This window comes from Aulonocara sp. 'chitande type north' Nkhata Bay, linkage group LG18 (assembly GCF_057382095.1).
Source record: "Aulonocara sp. 'chitande type north' Nkhata Bay isolate Kocher_YH1m ecotype deep benthic linkage group LG18, A_spYH_male_GT1.1, whole genome shotgun sequence".
In the NCBI taxonomy this organism is placed as follows: domain Eukaryota; kingdom Metazoa; phylum Chordata; class Actinopteri; order Cichliformes; family Cichlidae; genus Aulonocara; species Aulonocara sp. 'chitande type north' Nkhata Bay.
The window spans coordinates 7,039,321-7,059,794 of record NC_141361.1 but is presented as its reverse complement, the minus strand read 5'-3'; the positions used below and the strand labels follow the sequence as shown (position 1 = coordinate 7,059,794).

General features: G+C 38.9%; 1 protein-coding gene across 1 annotated transcript in view; it reads right to left on the bottom strand.

The window, feature by feature from the left end:
- Nucleotides 1–16,701, bottom strand: part of LOC147307892 (receptor-type tyrosine-protein phosphatase N2-like) — a 216,082-nt gene extending 199,381 nt beyond the window's left edge. The window contains exons 1-2 of the mRNA XM_086270826.1: nucleotides 16,424–16,701; nucleotides 4,463–4,513 (exon numbers count right to left, since the gene is read on the bottom strand). Of these exons, the coding sequence (XP_086126952.1) occupies nucleotides 4,463–4,513; nucleotides 16,424–16,511 (139 nt within the window). The 5' untranslated portion in view covers nucleotides 16,512–16,701. The remainder of the gene's footprint in view (nucleotides 1–4,462; nucleotides 4,514–16,423) is intronic.
- Nucleotides 16,702–20,474: the final 3,773 nt, after the last annotated feature.

Below are 20,474 nucleotides of genomic sequence, written 5' to 3'. Positions count from 1 at the left end.
CACACTGTGCATGAGAACAATGGCTGGAGGTGCAGTCACCGTAGCTTCTCCCCCATGAGAGCCTCGCTTCACATGACTCAGCTACGAGGAGCTTTTCAGTCTCTTTCAAACTCAAAGTGTGGCCAAACTGACAAACAGCACCCCCACAGTGATGCCAGTAAATCATTTTAATGCCCAAGTTGATAGATGCGATGTGAACACGTAAATAAGGAGAAACACATCGTGTTAATGTTGGGAAATGACCACTCAAAAGCTGGACACCTTTTCGTCTGGAGAAACGCAGCACAGTGAACACTAAACAACCATCTAAGTGAGAGCCGAGAGGCTCCTAAAGATCTATGAAAGAGGCAAAGCAATAAATTGTATTTACTACCCAAAGGCAGTGAGGCAAAAAACCACACACTTCACAAAACTGTGTGCACCAGTGAAATGTGCTGAAGAGCTGAGATCCTTCTCCCCCTGTTTAGCTGCTGTCTGACCATAGTTACAGAGCCGTGATGAAAAAAGGTACAACTTTGCTTCTTTTTACCATTTGAAACAGTGAGACCATTATTGGGTTGACCTGCTGAGAATGCTTTTTTTGCAAAATGTTGTCCTGGAGACACCTACTGTTACAAGAACAATAACAAAGGCGCTTTTGAGTGCTCTGGCAAGTGTTTTGTGTCGGATACGGAAAGATTTTTTCGCAGCTTTGCAAGAGTCCCAAACAGTTCCAAGACTCTGCAGGTCTGCAGCAGATGCTGTTGTTGTTTGACTCGTGAATATGAGCTCAACAGCCAACACTGCCAACTTATAAATGGTAAATGGATGTTTCATCCACCCAATTTTCACACAAAAGCGCTTTTTTTCTACATCTTAGTGCTTTCTATCACACATTAACACTCTAATGATGAACACAGTATCTTGCCAAAGGACACTTGCAGACTGGAGCAGCCAGGAATTGAATCACCAAACCATCCAATTGTTAAATATCCTGCTCTACCTCCTGAACCATAGTCAACCCTTCTCATGTAGAGTCATGCTTCGCCATGTGAGCATCACATTTGAAAACACTTTACAGTCCATCACAGCTCCCTCAGACACCATGAGACATCAGAGGAACAGTGCTCTGCTGGCTTATCATAATAGCAATAATGTATACTTTATTGATCCCCGTGGGGAAATTCCTCCCAGCCCACTGAAGGAACAGTGGGCTGGGAGGTCAGTTCCTTCATCATAATTACGCAAATTCTCACGATCAAAATACAAACAGTAATTATACAATTTTAAAAAATCTTGTCTATGGTCTTCAGTTTGTGATTCTAAAGCTGGTTAACAGAAAAACAGGAGAATGCAACTTCCCTGAAGGACGTGAACTGGACTTTGACTTTGACCCGATTTTCACCAAAATTAAATCACCTCGAGCTGTTTTCAGTTTCATCATTTTTTACTTTTAAATTTTAGATATCAACAAAACAAGAAAAATAACCTTTATCATATTCTATCTTCACGCACAAGACCCCACACCCACCACTGCCTCACCCTCTGCACTGAGCTTGAGCTCTACCATCCCATAAAAATTAAACATGATATCTTAAAAACGACCAACGTTATACTGCTGACAAACAGATAACTAAACATATTACATACATAAATATGCTTAGGGGCTACCAAAGAATGGGACAAGCACTAAAGGGTCAGGGCCCATTCCCACGCCATACAAGACCCACTCATGAAGTAAAACAAATGTAAAGCTAAGCTCAAAATAAAGGCAAAATTTGTACTTTATATTCTACAATTGAGGACACAAACGTCTTTCAGTACAATAGTAAATTAGCTGTTAGTATCGTAATTTTGCCACGTAACCAAAAAAAGGACATTTCTTTGTCTGAGTCAGAGAAAGTTGCCTACCAAGGACTGAAAACTACAAGAGTGGCGATTGAGGATTTAGCTGCAAGCCTGTTCTGATGTGCGTTCATCTGCCGCTTAAATCATGCTGCACAGTTTTAGCTGGCACAGGCTCCAGCCAATATCTCCTTATCAGGCATGAAAACATACATATTTATCTAATAAAAAGGCAAAAACAAATTGGGCACATAAGCCACCAACGTTACATCATTTTGACAAAGCAAGTCATCGGGTCAAAAAAAACAAGGTTTCCTGCTTTAGATTGAATTAACCTTAAAATAGAAAAAGAAACATGATGCAGTTTATTTATTGTATACAGCCATCAACATGTTTTTACTTGTAAAGCTGCCATTTCCCTCCATCACTTCTTTGAGACCCAATTTACATGTTGCAGATGACACATGACGGATGTTACTGGAGGCAGTCACAACAACACAGACGGAGAGCCCGCCTGAGCTCAGCTAAATATAAAATCCACCGTGGACATAATGATTTTCTCACCACAGGAGACACACGCTTTGTCTTTCACTCCCTCCTGTTTTGTCAGAATAAGATTACGGAGCGCATTTTTAAAAGGACAGGAAATGACCAAGCGAATAAATCTCACACACACACACACACACACACACCCTGCCGGTCAGCTGGGCACGCACCTGTACCTCCTAACAGACCATTCACATGCTTAATGACATCATAACATATATTATTCCATTCTGTTATCTCTGCTGGCTCTGTCTGTGCCTTAAATCCTGCAGAGCTGTTGATAAGGGAAGCCTGTTCTGCACAGCTGATAGCTTCCCAGTAAACCGATGCATCCTGATGATCGCTGGTTACAGAAAACAAAAGGCTGGCCATAGAGATCTAGAATGAACTCTGCAGGGTAACGTGGTTATCTTCCCACCAGACCCAGTTAAGTATGAGATAAAAACGTTTCCAGGATTCAAAAAGACATTTTCTGTGACCGGCTTTCAGGTTTTGGGCTTCTTTTTTTAAATTCTAGGTTGATTCTCAGCAGGGGTGTCTTTCCTCTCGTAGCCAGAGAGGCAGCAAGGGAAAGAGTAAGGCAGCTGTGACTGTGTGTAATTATAAAACACAACACTTGATTCTAAAGAGGGCAGCATGAATTTTCTAATAATGCACACATTGACACCGTGTTTGCATAATGTGAATAGTAAGCCAACATTTGAAAAGTTGTTATGGACAACAGTGTTGTTCAGGGGCCTTCTGACTACTACAAAGTCCAGGTGTTTTCTTAATCTGAGCACAAACTCCAGGTTTAAAAAGATAAATTACACACGTAAATACAGAAAACTGCATTTCCATCAACGGCCTCTTGATGCTGACCCCAGAAGTGAGTTAATCGTCACAAGTACTCATCTTAAAATACACAACTTCAAAGCAGAAATAAACATGTTTATCACCTGGAATAAAGAAAATTGCTTGGTGTCTATTGCTAATTCCCTCCCAGGGAGTTGAATATGTATCTAACTCAATCATGTAATATCAGACATACTTTATATCTAAAATCATAGCGCATAATTGAGTGATAAGTGGTGCAACAGAACACTTGTTCTCATTACTCTCATATTAATCTGATATTTTGTTTTTCACCAGCTTAAATCTCATTTAATATCACGGTGACTCACAGATCAACATTTCTAACCAGCTAGCTAAAGGCTAATACATTTTCAAGGGTTGAAAGTTCAAATGTTTCAGAGCATTTTGCAGAACAAAAAGACATCAAAAACACAATGGGTTTTTTCATAATCACTCACCAATTTAAAAAATGCCATTCAAAGAATATAGGTGTAATTTAGTTGATAGGAATAGCAAAATTTGCCATAGAGCTCTGAGTAGTGATCATAAAAGATGCATCAGAAATACAAATTTTTAAAAATTTTGGTGTTTAACAAGTTCAGTATACCCAGGGCATCTCTCTGTTATCTAGATTTACTTACCCTAACACTGGCTGTAAGGCCAAGCTTTACATGATGCTGATTACTATCTTGCTAAGCTAACTCAGCTAACTCAAGGTTTCTCCTCTACGTTCGCATGAAAAGAGTAGTGTTGGCAGCATCTGACCAATCACAAGTCTTGATATGTACAGTGGCAACAGAGTGGCTGATTTTTCAAAGGAAGATGAAGCTGTACTATTAAACTGTATATTAATTAAGTATTACTTAATTGTATTGTTATTATTACAAACAATCATGGAACAAAGTTGCATTTAAAAATCTATATTCAATACTGATGTTCAACAGGAAAAACAAAGACATTAGATTTGACACAGACATTTAACAGAATATTGATTTGTCAGTAACCAAGGATTTCTTATCTGCTGATTTCTAATCTGGAGATATGAAAAATCACTCTGGTTCGCAGCATAAGTTACCAAGGCGATCTCCACCACTTTTGTAGAACTGAAAATCCAGGCTTAACCCTGAAGTTAGCTGGATAAGATGAAACCTCTGGACATATTTTCTCTCCTCCCAAGCATCAGAAACCATCTGTAGTGCCTTTTCATGTATACTGCAATCGATATGTGTTTAGTTGTACTTAGATAAAGCTTGCTTACCGTTGACGCAGATCTCATACGGTGAACACAGCTCGTTCTCGAAAAGGCAACCTGTTAACAGAGAAAGATACAAACAACAACTACTTAGCAGGTTCACATGGAACTAGTTTACACAGATGTTTGCAATATTACCTCTTTTGGGTATTCTCAGTCGAATACTATTTTTCCACAAATTTCTTTCTCGAAACTTTTCATGCAAATCTACTTGCATGCAAATTCCAAAAGACAACATCTGTTTGAAACAGCTCTTTAATTCTGGCTTTACTGGAGTAACTGAGATATGTGCACCTCTCAATTACTTTTAAGACCGCAAAGTGAGAATAAGTGACTTATTAAGACGTCATCCCTTGGGGAGTTTTATATATTGCTACATTTGTCAGCCGTGGGCAGCAAAAGCCTGCAGTTATCCAGAGTTAACTCCGGGGCGAGGGGGGAACAGGATGATGCATCGAACCAGCTCCTTCACTGCTCCGCTGGGAAAGGAGAAGAGGCAGCTATATTTTATTCTATCCACTTGCAGGAGATCTGGCAGCATACAGGATACTGTTACACTTGATGTCTCTGTGCCTGCCCGTCTCTGTCCTGCAATCTTGAAATAGCTGTGTAACATAATGTTCTGCAAACACAAACAGGATTTACAGTATTATACATTAGCAGTGTTGATTAGTTGGGCAGCAGTTGGCTCGGTGCTCTCCACGGAGCTCAATAAGAATGGAGCGAGATATTGCTTTAAGGTTTTTAATCAGTCTTCTCTGTCTGCAAACATCTGACTCAGATTCTGGTGATAAAAATATGAAAACTATCTGTGTGTATGTTGTTAAAAGAAACCTTAACCTAAAGCATCACAGAGGAAAAACAAAGTGCTGCAGAGGATTGAGTGGATCTGTTTAGTAGAAGCAGGTGTAAGCCATGTGCATTAAGTCTGCTTCCTGAAACGGCTTGACAATAAAAGCCTTCTACCGAGAAAACCTGAGAGTGTCTGATTGTTGCAAACAACAAAAGTCAGCGAGGTTAACCACACTGTAACTGTAAATCTACCACTATCCTCTACCCCCCACAGCTATAATAAATATTAGCACTACTCCTACTACATAGCACTGCACAAAACCGCAGCTCAGAAATCAGAAGTTAGACTACAGACCGTACTGCCCACGTTTCTCCAGATGATGACTTTTGGTTTTAAACTTGCACCTGCAATGTTGCTCTATTTTTTTGCAGGTGCAGCTTTGCTCCATCCACAGTGTCACACACAGATCGCGGGACATTTGGTCACCTTTTCACGATTATGGTTCAACAAACCACAATTCCCCAAATTATTCCCAATGCATATACAAGAAGCGTTCATTTTATATTAAGAATAGCCTAAAAAACGTAATTACAGATTTGACAAGAAGTGTGTGACTGTATATCTGTGTTCATTTACAACTCAGTTTTGCTATAAAAAGTAATAACTTTTTATCCAAAATGAACATTATACATTATAAAGGAACATTACAAAAGGAAAACACCCTTGAAAAGTTAGTGTAGATGTTGCACAATTTGTCCACCGGAGGGCGCTGTGCAATCTCCCTGTTGGCAAGACGTGTTTCAAATTTTACAAACAAGCAGCTGATGTGAGCAGAGTCAAGTAGAGCACAAACCAGTAATCCACCACTTATTATACCATTATAACAAGATTGTTCTTAAACAGACCTGTCATATCATCTTATTAAAAACTAATAAATAACTGCATATAATATATGCTTTGTGAATCTGATTTCTAAATCACCAAATATCAACATCAGTCTAAAAAACCTTAAATTTGTCAAGCATATTTATGAGATAAAATCTATAGAGATTTTTCTACTGACAAATGTTCTCTAAACTAGCTAGCTCATAATTAAGCTAACATGATATTAAGTGCTATAAACACACTACATAACACATTTCAGTAGGTCAAACCAGAAAAACAAAGGTTCAAAAATCCCCTCGTGTTGACTTTTATTATTTCCAGTTGACTCATTTTCAAACAGAAGCAAACTTCTAAAATATTACATGAACTTGCACGACGTGGGACGCTAAACTTACTGTATTACTGTACTGTATCTGTCAAGTGGAAAATGGCATGTATCACTGCAATGTGCTGCATAAATGTGTGGGGAACATCTAAAAGCAGCATAAATACCAGAAGCCTAATTTTTCTGTGCCAAATGCTGCGTCATAACAAGACTGTAAATGTCTGAAATATAACTTTTGTTAACAAAAATCTGTTTACATGCGAAAAGTTTACTTAGAGAAGAAATGCACAACAACTTATTTGCTGTTTTGAAGTGAAAATAAATCAAGGACCCTTTCGGAGTTCCAGCTCACTTCTTTTTACCCATGATGCAGTTTGTGTCTGATGGAGACATAACAGAGCAAAGCCATTTGCCATAAGCTTGAGTCTTGTTTTCCGGATATTTTTTATGTTTCTGTTTTTTTGTAATTAAAAGGAGAATCGCCCACAGCTGTATTTGTTTACATCTCTGCGGAAAAAAAGATGAATAAATCACAGCAGTTTCCAGCAGAGGAAACCTTGTTAAAAGCCAAGACACGTAAGAAAGAAATGCTGTTTACAAAGAGCCCGAGTTTCATTACGGCAGCTTTGAGGCGTTCGTGCAGCATTTGGACCACTTTCTGCATAAAAAGCATAAAAAGAACAAAAAAATATGCAAGCAAGTAAATGGATACAAAGATGCTAACAAATAGCAGGGAATTACAATGTTGGAAAACCAAACGCTGTACAGATTAGCTTTTTCTGGGTTTTTGGTTGATTTTTGTGTCACTGTTTTTTTTGTGTGTGCGTGGGGGGGGGGGGGGTCAGAGTAGATCTCACATGTTTAAAACTATGTGAACGCACCAAACCTCTAAATTCTTTATACTTTGGTTCACACTTTCTCCAGGGTCTCTTTCTTTGGACATTGGCTACTTTCACACTTTTTACACTGTATTATGTGCACTGTGTCCTTACATTTCTGGGGAAAGTATAGGACAAAAGTTCCAGGCCTAAACTGTCTAACTGTCTACAGCCAATTAACATTATCTAAAAGAAATGTCCTTAAGAAAAAATTAGCAAAGACCTACAACAGGACCTGAGAAGCGCATTCTCGCTTCAGCTAATCTCATCCGAAATGGTCTCAATGCAATATTAGCTCTCAAAAAGATGTTGTTAAGGAAGGGAACTAAGGAGAAAAGGCTGAGGTATGCCAAACTGCACATGAACTGGCCTTAAAATCAGTGGCAACGGGTCGTGAAGGAGTAATGAACTCAAATATAAGATTTTTGGGTCAAATTGTTCTTAATGTACAGAGGCTGGAGAGAGAGGTGAGTGTCTACAGCTGTCTGTAAAGCACAGTGGAGGCTGTGTCATGGTTTGAACTAACAATGTTTGCAAACACTGCCAATGCAGTAAAAGCACACATAAACAGAAATGCACAAAAAGTCATTTGTCCTTTTCTTTGATCCAAACTTCACTGTTCTACAAAAACCTCCTTTACAAGCTGGAGTTCGTTTATGTATGTTTAAAAGATAGTACTTAAGTATTGTCAAACAGGGTACAAACACTATGATGATGATTCTTTTGATAATTATTGCTAATTCATTAATGTCTAAACTATACATTTTAAATATGACAGAGTCAATGTAAATGTCCACAATAAACTTCATTGTGCTTCCAAAAGAAGACACTAAGATAAAACAGATAAAATCAAAAGTAAGGCAATATAAACATTTTTCCCATTTCACTTCCAAGTAAAAGGCTTCTCCAGTCAGTCGGAGGGTGATGATAAAGAAGATGACTCTGCATGCTCCTTTTGGACTTTTGCTGCCACCCCAAGTTTCTTCTCTCTGGTTTCCTCCCTCTTTAGCAGCCGAGTGTGAAATAGGTTGCAGCATCGCGCTGTGGACCGAAGCCAAGGCGGCCACACGGGAGGAACAGAATTTCAATCAGCTTCACCCTGTGAGCAAAGACCAGTGTCCAGGCTGTGGCCTTTAATGCCTCCTGACAGGGCCATTTTAAAAAAAGAAGAAGAAAAAAACACTACATGTCCCACAATGCTATATGTCTGTTTGTATAAGAGACTTGTTGATCTTGAGGGAAAGGGGCTGGGGCCAGAGAGTTAACTCAGCGCATTCATTAGAAAGATACTTGGATAAAGCGTTGCATTGGCAGATGGATGGATGGTATTTTTTCTATATATATTCAAAGCAGATGCACCCATAAAACCTTTAAATACACTTTACTAGCAGCTAAACTTTATGCATTGGAGCGAGGCGTGTTCTTTTCAAACTCCCGAATTGACTATGTGCAATTATTGCCCTCTGTCTCTTTAACAGCAGACAACTCGCAGCATTTCCTTCAACCTTCTCCTTTAATGTTCTGTTTTCCACCACACAATGTTATCTGTGCAGCAGTGTTTACATCTCCGGACAGCAGATAAAAGTGGAGGCTGCAAGACTCAGCCTTTTAAAAGCTTTCCCCGCCTTAGTACTGTTATTTTTAGTCTGTCTAAAGGCTGACTCACTTTTAGGTTTTTCCCATAGCTGATAAAAAAGGGGCTTCCTTCGTGGCAGCCTGTGTGTTGTCTACCTACACTGTATATATGTGTAAGTGGCACATGCATCCTGTAGTGTACTATGGCTTCCTTTTCTCTCTTTGTTTTTTCAGCCCATTTTGTCTGGGCTTCAGCTCTGAGAGAAAAGATCAATCACAACATGCCCGACATGACTTCTAACAATTTAGACAGACACAAAAAGAAGGTTTTGGAAGGAAAGACAGTATTGGATTTTTTTTGTAATCATTATTATTTTGTTGCAGCAAAGCAGGGAAATCCATTTCCCAATTTGGAGGTGTGCACAAACACCCCTTCTTAAATTGGAAGTAATCTCTCTTCATCATCCCCGCCTCGGTCTCCTACAGTCACAAAACAACTCCCTCCGTCCCCTTCCCTCTCCTCCTATTATCCTTTTCATCCACATCCACCTCTATCCATCTCTTCCACAGACTTTTCAAAGCCACAGCATTGATCCATAGTTGAATGAAGCAGCAAAGCACTGCTTTACTGTCGCTCTTCATTACATCTGGAGTGCACCGTGCAGAATGTGGAGTTTTAATTTTTCCAAGAACCAAATGTGCATTTTTTGTGCAGGCACATTGAATCATTTAGTCTTCTATTGTTATTTTGGTTAAGCTTGAATGGCATTCAAAAAGACTTTACTTAGAGGTAAAACAGAACATAGAAACACCTGAAATGTTGGATCTAAAACTTTAATGCACAGGAAAGCTCAGGGCACATTGTTGGATGGTATAAATAAATCTTTCAGGGAACACTGAACAAAGTTTTACTTGTTAAACTTTATCTGCTAGAACTTCTTTTCATATTCAGCTAAATTGCAGCAGAGACTGTATATGTAAAACACAGACAGGTGCCATCTGCATTATACAGTAAGTCAAAGTATCCTCAGTTCTAATGATGCACGGCTTTAAGCCTTAATTCAGTTTAAATGGTCCCGATGAATCATGATACCATATAGCACTATCGTAGCCTAGCGTTAGCGCTTCATTATCTCTACTTGATCTCTACCTTAAAAGAAAACTTGCCTGCCAACTTTCCAACATAGCATTTTCATATGACTGTAGCACACTGCAAAAATGTGTTATTGGAGTTTAAAAAGGGCATTTACAGGATTTTGTATTGCTTTGTACAGTAGCACTGCTATTAGCATTAGCCATGTTGCTAACCACTGGTAGCTACTTCAAGCTATGTTCCTGGAAAAGTTTTAAAAAAATCATACGGCTAGCTAGCATAAAAAGCAATAATCATTGAGAGATAAGCAAAGAATATGTTCATGAATACTCCTCTTCAACCTCTTGTTTTGTAGCACTTGCTGATATTCTTTCTGGTAAGTACAAATTCCTTAAGATTTAAAGTGTAGTAAACCAGAACTATCAATCAAATGTTCAGGCGACAACTTTCAAATTCAACAACATAAATTACATTTAGCAGTTGCCAAAAGCTGTACTGCGATTTGTATAAATATGATTACACATGTAAGCGGTGTGATATTGAAGGTACATGTAACCTCTAATCACTGCTATACACTAAGCAAACATACATGTAACTGATGACTCCCTCCTCTCTATTGTGTTTAGCATGTACATCAGTGATGGAAAAAAACGACACATTTACTCAGTGTGGAAACTGTTGGAAGACATAAATATCCAGGAACTGACTGGGTGCACTCTAGTGAATCCAAGCATCATTGCACGCAGGAAGAACAACAAACCCTGCAGGGCCAAGCAGACACAATTCACTGAGATAACACTGAGAATAGATTCAGTTTCACCTGCACTGTGACAAAAAAGCAAAACGGGGAGATATTAGTCAACACAGCCAGAAACAGCAATCTGTAGCAGGCAGGGATTAAGAAGAAGCAGGGCAGCAGTGAGTGTGGCAGGCTCTTCATCACACCTTCAGTTTCTGCACTGACTCCAGAAGACTCCAGATTACTTGATATATTGATTAATGGCAAGTCATTCTGGCAAATCCTTGAAGCAAATGAAACACCAGCCAGACTTCACCACATGATGATGTCAGATTTATAATCACTCATTTTATTCTTCCCAAACATCATCCAAAAAACAACATTAGCATATTTAATAATGAAAGAAGGACAGTGAAATAAAAAAAATAGGACTTTATTATAAAGCCAGTATGGATCTGCCAAATACCTACAGTTAAAGTAAACCACCTCAGTAGCTCTGCAGGCCTGGCCCGACCCAACCAACCTATCAGCACAAATGAAAAATTAATGAGCGTTGCCATGGTGACAGTCACACCAGGTGAACAAGCGATGACCTTCTCCACATCCAGGTTAATGATTAAGAAGAATGACATCTCAGCATAGTCACTAGTTGGAATCCCAGGAGGGAAAATCTGACTCACAAAGAGCCTTTACAACAAAAACTCACTGTGACCAGCACAAGATACATGAACATAAATGATAGATTAATAAGATGATAGAAGCTGATTGGTCTACCAATAACATTTATGACAACATAGTAATTATTTGAACTGTTTAATTACCCAAAAAGCAGCTGCATTATTTTTGGTTTGGGCCTTTGATCGGACAAAATAGGAACAATGGATACCTGAGTTTTTCTGATTAAAAAAATGTTTTTGTTTATTTGGTTTTGTGTTATTGATTACCAAGTTTCTCAGGGATCATTCATCTATGATACAAGTTCAAAATTGAAGTAAATGGCCCACATTTTATATCCAGTAGAAATGATACAATATTTTAACAGGATGATGTCCCATTCCATCAAAAGAAATCGAAGACTCATTCTATATCTTGTTCAACCGATCTCTACTTCAAAGCCAAAACACAAAATAGATAAAAGTGAAACCCAAAAAGTGGCGATCCAAGCGGTATGTCTGGGCACGGTTCCCACACAAGAGCTTCCACTTCATCACTGAGCACAGATGATTCCAGCTAAGGGGGCATAAGAGAAACTATCAGCAGTGATGGATGATGTTTGGTAGAATACTGTGGTAGGATTGCAGCATCTTGCTGCTGCCTCTGCAAGGCAAAAATATTTCACTTAAGTTATTCAGTCTCTGAACTTTAAAACTAGAATTTTTTAAGTTTCTAGTGTGTGTGAGACCGAGGTGTATGCAAAGAAAGTGAAGATTTGGGTTATTTTGATGGAGAAAGAAAATGAGGCATCGTCTTTGAATATCTGATACTTTAAATAATAAGCAAGTATGTCCAGCCAGGTGTTTGAAGACAAGCACAAATGTCATTTGACTCACTTGTATTCATTAAAAACACAATCGGAAAAGGCAGAATGAGCTAACTGCTTCATTACATCATTACACACTGTAAAGGTGGTAATAATTAGTGTAAACATTAACTATGCAGCTTAGTATTTGATATTTACTGTAGGAGTTTAGCTTTGCCTTTCTCAGGCCAAGCTAAATATTACTCAGGTTTAGGATTACAAGCTAAACTGCCCAAAATGAATGAATAACATGAAGGGCAATAAGAACATTACTGTAGTTTTCATTGCTTGCCACATGAAAGAGTCTGCTAAAGATCATGCTTAAACAGCTTGTTGGCATTATGTTGAGGTTTTGGTTCAAAAGTTCAGAGAATAATAACTGAAACCAAACCTTCATTTTCAAGGCAAACGCTTCTCACCACCCACACTTTTTTCCATCGAACTCCTTCAGTGGCAAAAATCTTTCCTAATCTACTCTTTGTCTGACCTTTTCCAACCATGGAAACCTGTCTTTATAAAAGCTATCTGTGTATTTCAAGACTTCTCACACACACACACACACACACACACACACACACACACACACACACACACACACACACATTAAAGAAAAAACACACACACATGTGAGAAAAAGCGAGAGATTGCCCGTGCCTTTAAACAAACTGATCATCTTCCTCTGAGCAAAAGAGATTACAACATGATAAACTGCCTTAAAATTTTTAACAAGATCATTGTAAAGTCATTGCTGACTACTCATGAATTTACTCCATCAATCCTTAAATGTTACATGAAATATTACAGCTGTAATGCAGCAACACAGGAGATGAGAGATACCGGGAAAGTATTGGGTCTTGATATCCCCTCTGCACCCTGGTGCTACCGGTCCCTGAAGGCATATTACAGAAACTTTTTAAATATCCAAAGAATATTATGTGCACAAGGTCAGTGTAAAGTCACTTTTGATTAGAAATTAAAATATACAGGTCCCATAAGGGATAATGAAACCCACTCCACTTTCAGGGTAATATAATCCATGTTTACAGTTTCAAGTTCTTTTATGAGGCGGGTTAAAAAAAAAGAGAACGTTATTAACTGAAATCCAGGAAACACTGTCTCTGTTTATAGATGCGACTCACTTTCTATACTTCCATTTTTGGACTTTTCACTTCAATCCTACATTTATCTGACAGATGGAGTATAGATTCAACATGAAACAAGTTAATGCTGCTTTCAAGTAACACCCCAAATTGTCATATAGCAGTGGTATACTCAGAAGTCATTCTTAACAAACACACATGTTCTCGAATGTAATATATTTGCTAAAACGTAGAGTCTGATTAGTGAGATCCCAGAATCTAAGATATCCCAATAAATTTAGGAGAAAGCAACCAATGAAATAGGTCGCGGCAGATGGCCCCGCCCCTCCCTGAGCCTGGTTCTGCCGGAGATTTCTTCCTGTTAAAGGGAGTTTTTCCTTCCCACTGTTGCCAAAGTGCTTGCTCATAGGGGATCATATGATTGTTTGGTTTTTTCTCTGTATGTATTATCATAGGGTCTACCTTACAATATAAAGCACTTTGAGGCGACTGTTGTTGTGATTTGGAGCTATATAAATAAAATTGAATTGAAGGAAACAAAATGTAAAACAAATGATTAACTAAATGATCTTTTTTTTATATATTTAATTGCCTTGTAGTATGATGGCCAGGCCCTAAGTAAGATAAATTCAGTTGTGCAATAACTGTCCAGGTACATAAGGAAAAATAAATCAATTCTGATACACAATATTATGTTCAGTTTCCCTTAAACAGTATTGCGATGGAAGCAGTTTAAGAGTAGACGGTTATTGTTGCCAGAGTGTGCCAGAAGCAAAGAAAAAGAAACTTACTTTCACTTTGTCTCCCTTGAGGTTTAATACATGTAACAAATGTCTTTTTTTTTATTAAATTATACAGAAAACTAGATTTACTTGATATTTCGATGCAAAATATTAACAAAACAAAAGAGTAGATCTACTTATTGAGTACTAAAACTCATACAGAAACAGAAGCCTGTGTGGTGAACATAACCGAGCATTCATAAACTCCAGGCATTTCTCTGAGGACATGGTGGAGACCAAAGCCAGAGCTATAAGACAGTGACCAATGGGAGCAAAGCACTCAGGGATGCAAAAAACATAACTCCAGTGAAAAATATTGCAGCTCAACAACTCTGGATATCAAACTAGGTACATGTTTATGAGCATATTCCCAATATCAAAACCAGTCGTGAAAAAAACAAACAGCAAGTTGAAATCTTACATGTTTAATTTGCTTCCAGCTCCTGGAAATTGCTCTGCGCTGTGTGGCAACTGCAACTTTACACAAACAAGCCCAGGAATCATATTTCTCCAAGACAGTGACGGAAAAAGACTGAAACAAAGGGAGACCCATAGCATGCACCCAACTTCCTACTAACAATGCGATGGACCTTAATTTACAGATGATAATTATGACCACTAGCAAGAACCACCAGCTGACACTGATGACGCAAAGCGATGATTATTTCTTGTTTGCCCCATTTGGAACATTGCTACACCTGTCGGCTTGTTAATGCCACCGACTGCTCACTGATCAGTCAAATAGCGCAAAACCAGACGCAGGACATAAATCACGCCACCTACATTCTTGTGATGCAAATAAAACAGCATCCAGCTTCACAGTGCCGCTGGTGTTCAATGACTCTAAATGGTCCCTTTAAGTTGGAGACCTGTCAAGTAGCAAAATAATGTAAAGGTACAGTACAGCATTTTAAGGAAGAAATGTCAAAACAGCACCACAGGTCCCTACAAACGTGACAGCAGTAATAACAGGTGCTGCTAATATGAGTAAAACCCTCTCGTCTGATGTATTTCAGATTTGTTTATTCCTGCTCCTTCAAAAACATGAACGCTGAAATGGAGACTTTGTCTCTGCTGCTCGTCTCCACAGCTCCACGTGTCCTGTGGTTGCCATACTCTCTGTATGCTGGTTATGTAATCACAGGGAAAGAGGAGAAGGAGGAAGAGGAGGAGGGTCTTGGATACATAGATACACACACCTCCCTCTCAGCACCAGCTTCTTCCTGCTGTTCGTCCCGTACTCACCATCGTATACAGCAAATCTCTGTATCAGTCATGCTTGCAGGCTCCAGGTCTCAAGTCATTGGGGGAATATGAGCTATTTGACTCTATTTATAGACTCTACAGTGCAAGCGAGTGCGTGCACTCTTCTCCAGACACACGCACATGTTTAAATTTCCGATCAATAGCTGCCTCTGTCAGGAGCGCAGAGCTGGAAATTTGAGAGTGCATGTACGATCCCATTTTTCATTGCTTTGCAGTGATGTTATCACTGATGGCTGCTTTTGTTTACAAGCGGGTGTAAACAACCCAGAAGGGCCGTGTGTACGATCCCTCTTTCTAATTTCTACATTTTGAGTGTTGAATCATTAGCTTCAGTCTTTTTTAAAAATAAATATATTCTTAAAACAATATTTTAATAAGATCTGGTATTTTCTCTACATTAATTTAAATATTTAATTTGTGGCTGTTATAGTTTTTATTTTAGGTATTTTATGTATGATGCCCGAGACCAATTTTTAATATTTGAGGTTCTTTTTTGGGTTTTTTTACATTTCTTTCCTTTTTAAAAATGTAAATATATGTGCTAACCACGATTAACTAGCATATTTTGCAGGAGTTTCTGGTTTGTGCATTCTTCAGATTATTCAATAGTTCCATTGCTGTCACAAAGACTTCAGGACTGGCAGATTTAGGCCTGTTTTCACAGTGTAAAAAAGCTCATTTAGCTGTGTACGCTTCACTGTGTCATGGTGTGTTGCTCTAGCAGATTTCCTGTGATGTTCCTGGGAGCTCTGGCACACTGACAGCGGATTATTGCGCTGGAAATGAATCGCAGGATCGCCGTGTTTGTTTTTCCTGCGCTCAGGTGAAGCTGCGGTGAATCAGCCTGCCGGTTCGTGGCAGTTCGCTGATACAATATTTACACAGACCACAACAGAAACAGTCTGCCCCCCAGGTCTCTCTCCAAAATGGCTCTGAGGATAACTCCACAGGGCGCGGACGGAGCTCCGCTCTGTTCATCACGGAGAAAATAATCACCCGTTAATTTACTCACCGAATCGCCTGTCAGCAGAAGCGGGGAAGGAGCTCAGGGAGGCGAGGAGGAGGAGATGGTGGAGGAAAGAGAAATGCAAAGGATCCATGTCTCGTCTGGGTTATTCTCTCAAGTGTTAAAAGGACATTTTTGGTTTGGTTCTTCTTCTTTCCCAGTCAGAGCGGCCCCTTCGCAGCCGGAGGAGCGGAGGAGACGGTGGATGGATGTTGGAGGAGAGGAGAGAGGATGCTGGGCGTTTCTGCTGCTGGAGGCTCGAGCTCTCGCAGCATCAAAACACAAGCACTCACACACTGTACTTCCGATAGACATTTTCCAAAATAAAAGCTCAAATTAAAATAATAATTATTAAAACTTTAGAAACACACACAGGGCGGATCTACTGCGGTGGCATGGGGTGCCACCTTAATTTGCATAGTGTTCTTTTTAAAAAATAAGCTTTCATTAATACTTTAAAAGTAAGACTGAACCGACAGTGCAGTTTAATGACATTTTGTGTAAATTTAAGTATGTAATCAAATTGTTACATACTTAAAGTTACACAAAATGTCAGTAAACTGCACATATGTTTTTGTGAATGAAATGTTTAATTATGCTAGGGTTTAAGCCAATAAAAATTACAGGCAATGTTTCATGAAACGTGTATACTTACTGCATTTGATACATTTTAACCATATATAGATTATATTACAGAATGTAACACCTGCATATGTGTAAAGAAGTGCCTTTTATTTTGCCACCCCGCCTGATTTACATGCCCCACACACACACACACACACACACACACACACACACACACACACACACAAACTACATGGAGATAGATAGATGGTCATCGCGCACATTTATCTCACCTTTTGCTTATATACAAATGCAGATGCAAACATAAACACTCTAACAGCTGTCTATATGCACATCGACCCTAGTGGAGGCATAGTAGACTGTCTGGAGTATTTAGGAAAAACATTTAAATTGATCAAATTGATCAAAATACTTTTTTATATATATTTTTTTGATGATTTTGCTTTATATGTATACGCATAGACGTATTTAACCGTCACTGCAAGGTTCAAATTTTACGTCACAACCGTCTTTAAAGCTTTTATTTTGAAGGTTACATCGCTCTATATCCAGATTCAGTTTTTTTCTGACTTGATGATTTAACAAGGAACTCTGATTCAGCACTACCGCTGCCTTCAGGTGCTGTCGGAGATAATCCCGTTTTTGAGTAGAAGGCAGATGGGAAAAGGGACGTTATTTATATCTACCTACCGAGAAACGTCAGACTTGAAGAACCGGGGATAGACATGGGGGGGAAATGAGCCAAAGAACCTGAAATGTGTGATGTTGGGTGCACAAGAGAAACATTTTGGATGAGCATCTATGACTCCTCTTGATAAATTAACATTCTATTTAGGTCATGGAGTCATTTCCAAAAGAATTAGCAAGCCTCAGTCAATCTCAATCTATAATTTTCATTTCAGATGTGAAAGGAATTTGCCAAGTGAAGGGAACATGATTAAAATACTGCAAAAGTGTTTAATTTGCTTTTAAACTACACTTTTCTACATTGTTTTGAGAAGTGAAGTGCACCTTAGTTCAACGCAGTTTATTCACATAATGCCAACCCACACAATAATCACCTCAAGATGCTTTATACTGCAAAGGAAATACTCTTACATTACTACAGAGAAAACCCCAGCAATCACTCATTGTTCAAACCTACTGTTTGTCAGGAACAGCCAGTTTGAAGAAAGTTGGCATAAAAGCAGAGGAGCTAAAACAGCTTGCGTCAGACAGACAATGAAGAGGATGAGGGACTTTAAGCAGCGAAAAAAGCGACTCTACAAGGGCTCAGGAATAAATAAAATGGGCTAGAAATGATCCTGGTAGATCTCTTTTAAAGAACTATTGAATCTTCATCAACCATTTCTGTTTTATGTTACTCCATGGGAAGATTGGAGTGACCAGTCAGAACTATCTGAAGAGATTAAAAGCTTCTCCTTTGCCACCTTGCTGCTCAGGTCATTTATGACAAACTTGATGAAATTAATTGTACTGTGTGTGTGTGTGTGTGTGTGTGTGTGTGTGTGTGTGTGTGTGTGTGTGTGTGTGTGTGTGTGTGTCAGCATATCTAGGAGCAATCAAAGTGGGTCAGAGTGCGATTCACACAGGTTTTTCCATCTAGAAGAGCAAATCAGTGCTTGCAGAGGCCTTATCAGTCTGTAGGTAAATACTGAAGCATCTCTGACGTTTACACTCAGGACAGGAACAAAATGGAGACACAAGCACACACAAATCACTGACTGATTCTGTCAAACTCTTTGACCTCCTACTTTGTGGTGTGTTCAGGGTCACATAGAGAAACGTATACAATCAGGATAGCTGTGTTAGTGCTGGAAAGGCTGGAAAATGCAGCACTTGTAAGTGCAGCATCTTTGAGCAGAAAGTAAATAATGTGATATCTTACCAGCCTAAATCCATTTTTGGATGATTAAACAAACAAATCATGCAATCCCTTCATTTTTCATTTTAATGACAGCAAAAACTTTCACACAGTCTGAACACATATTGCATAATTTTATTTTCTCCTTATAAAGAACAAATTCAGACAATCTTCTGCAGAACCTGAAAACCTTATAAAACTGAAAACCACAGAGAAGACGCCTATTTCAGCTTGTTGCTAACATGGATAATTGGAGCACCTTTCACTTAAAACATAATTTCCTCTCACACTGTAATTTTCATATTAAGACCTACTGAAAACAAACAACATAACACAGCCCATGCGCTTGCAAGAGCCTCATGGGACACAAAGACTATCACTGATAAATGCCATGTCGTAAGCAGCACTGATGGGTATGGTGTTTTTATGACACAGGCCCCATGACTTCACAGTGGGTTACACGGCAAATCTAAGAGCTTTGGATGATTCATTTTATAAACAGATGAAACAGAGCAAATTTTATCGTTTCTGTTTGTTCCCTGTAAAATAACAGGATGACATTTTTCTGTCCATTAAAAGGATTTTTTTAAAGGTGAAATTCACTCTTTTCTGCCATATGTAGAGTAACAAATGTAAGCTAAAGCAGCCTTTTTACACTCTGAGTTACACTGAACAGATATCGAAGTAGTGGATTATTATTTACATCTTGCACATGTTTAAGGAAAACATGGCTACAGATCTATTTCTGACCTCTGACAAACATTTAAGAATAAACCACAAGAACCTGTTTAAAATGTAAAATGAGTTACAAGACAAATAAAGCAAAACAGCATTCTCTAGTGTTTACTGAGAGCAATGCAGTGCAGGAGATTGGCACTTTATGTTGGGTGTGTGAAACTTTACTAAGTGAGCTTTACTATCCTGTATTACACTGTAGGAATTTACTCTATTGGTGACAGTTGATCTAAAATCCACAGTACACGTCAAACCTGAACCAAACTTTTGTCATTTTTGTGTCACAGTAACAGCTTGGTAATGACACAGTTCAATGTTACATGACAACAGTTATCAAACACACAGCAGGCTTCTGTGGTCAAAAGCATTTTAAATTACTCCCTACTGTAACTATGCTCTTCACCTCAAAACCTCATATCCATCCATCCGCTTTGGGGTCATGGGGGGCTGGAGCCTATCCCAGCTGTCTTGGGTGAGAGGCAGGGTACACCCTGGACAGGTCACAAGGCTAACACATAGACACAGACAACAATTCACTCTCCCATTCATACCTATGGGCAATTTAGTGTTTCCAATTAACCTACTCTCACTAACTGCATGTCTTTGGACTGTGGGAGGAAGCCAGAATACCTGGAGAAAACCAACACAAACACAGGAAGAACTTGCAAACTAAAGACCCTGGGCTGATGGTGGAATTGAACTCAGGACCTTCTTGCTGTGAGGTAACAGTGCAAAACCCTTTACCTCAGCGCTAACTTCTGTTAGACAAGTATCTACGGCAAGAAGAGCTGCAGTATTAAGACAGTTATACATTCAAACAATTGGTCTGTGCAGAACTGGCAAGTCGACAAATACTACACAGGCACATTTAAG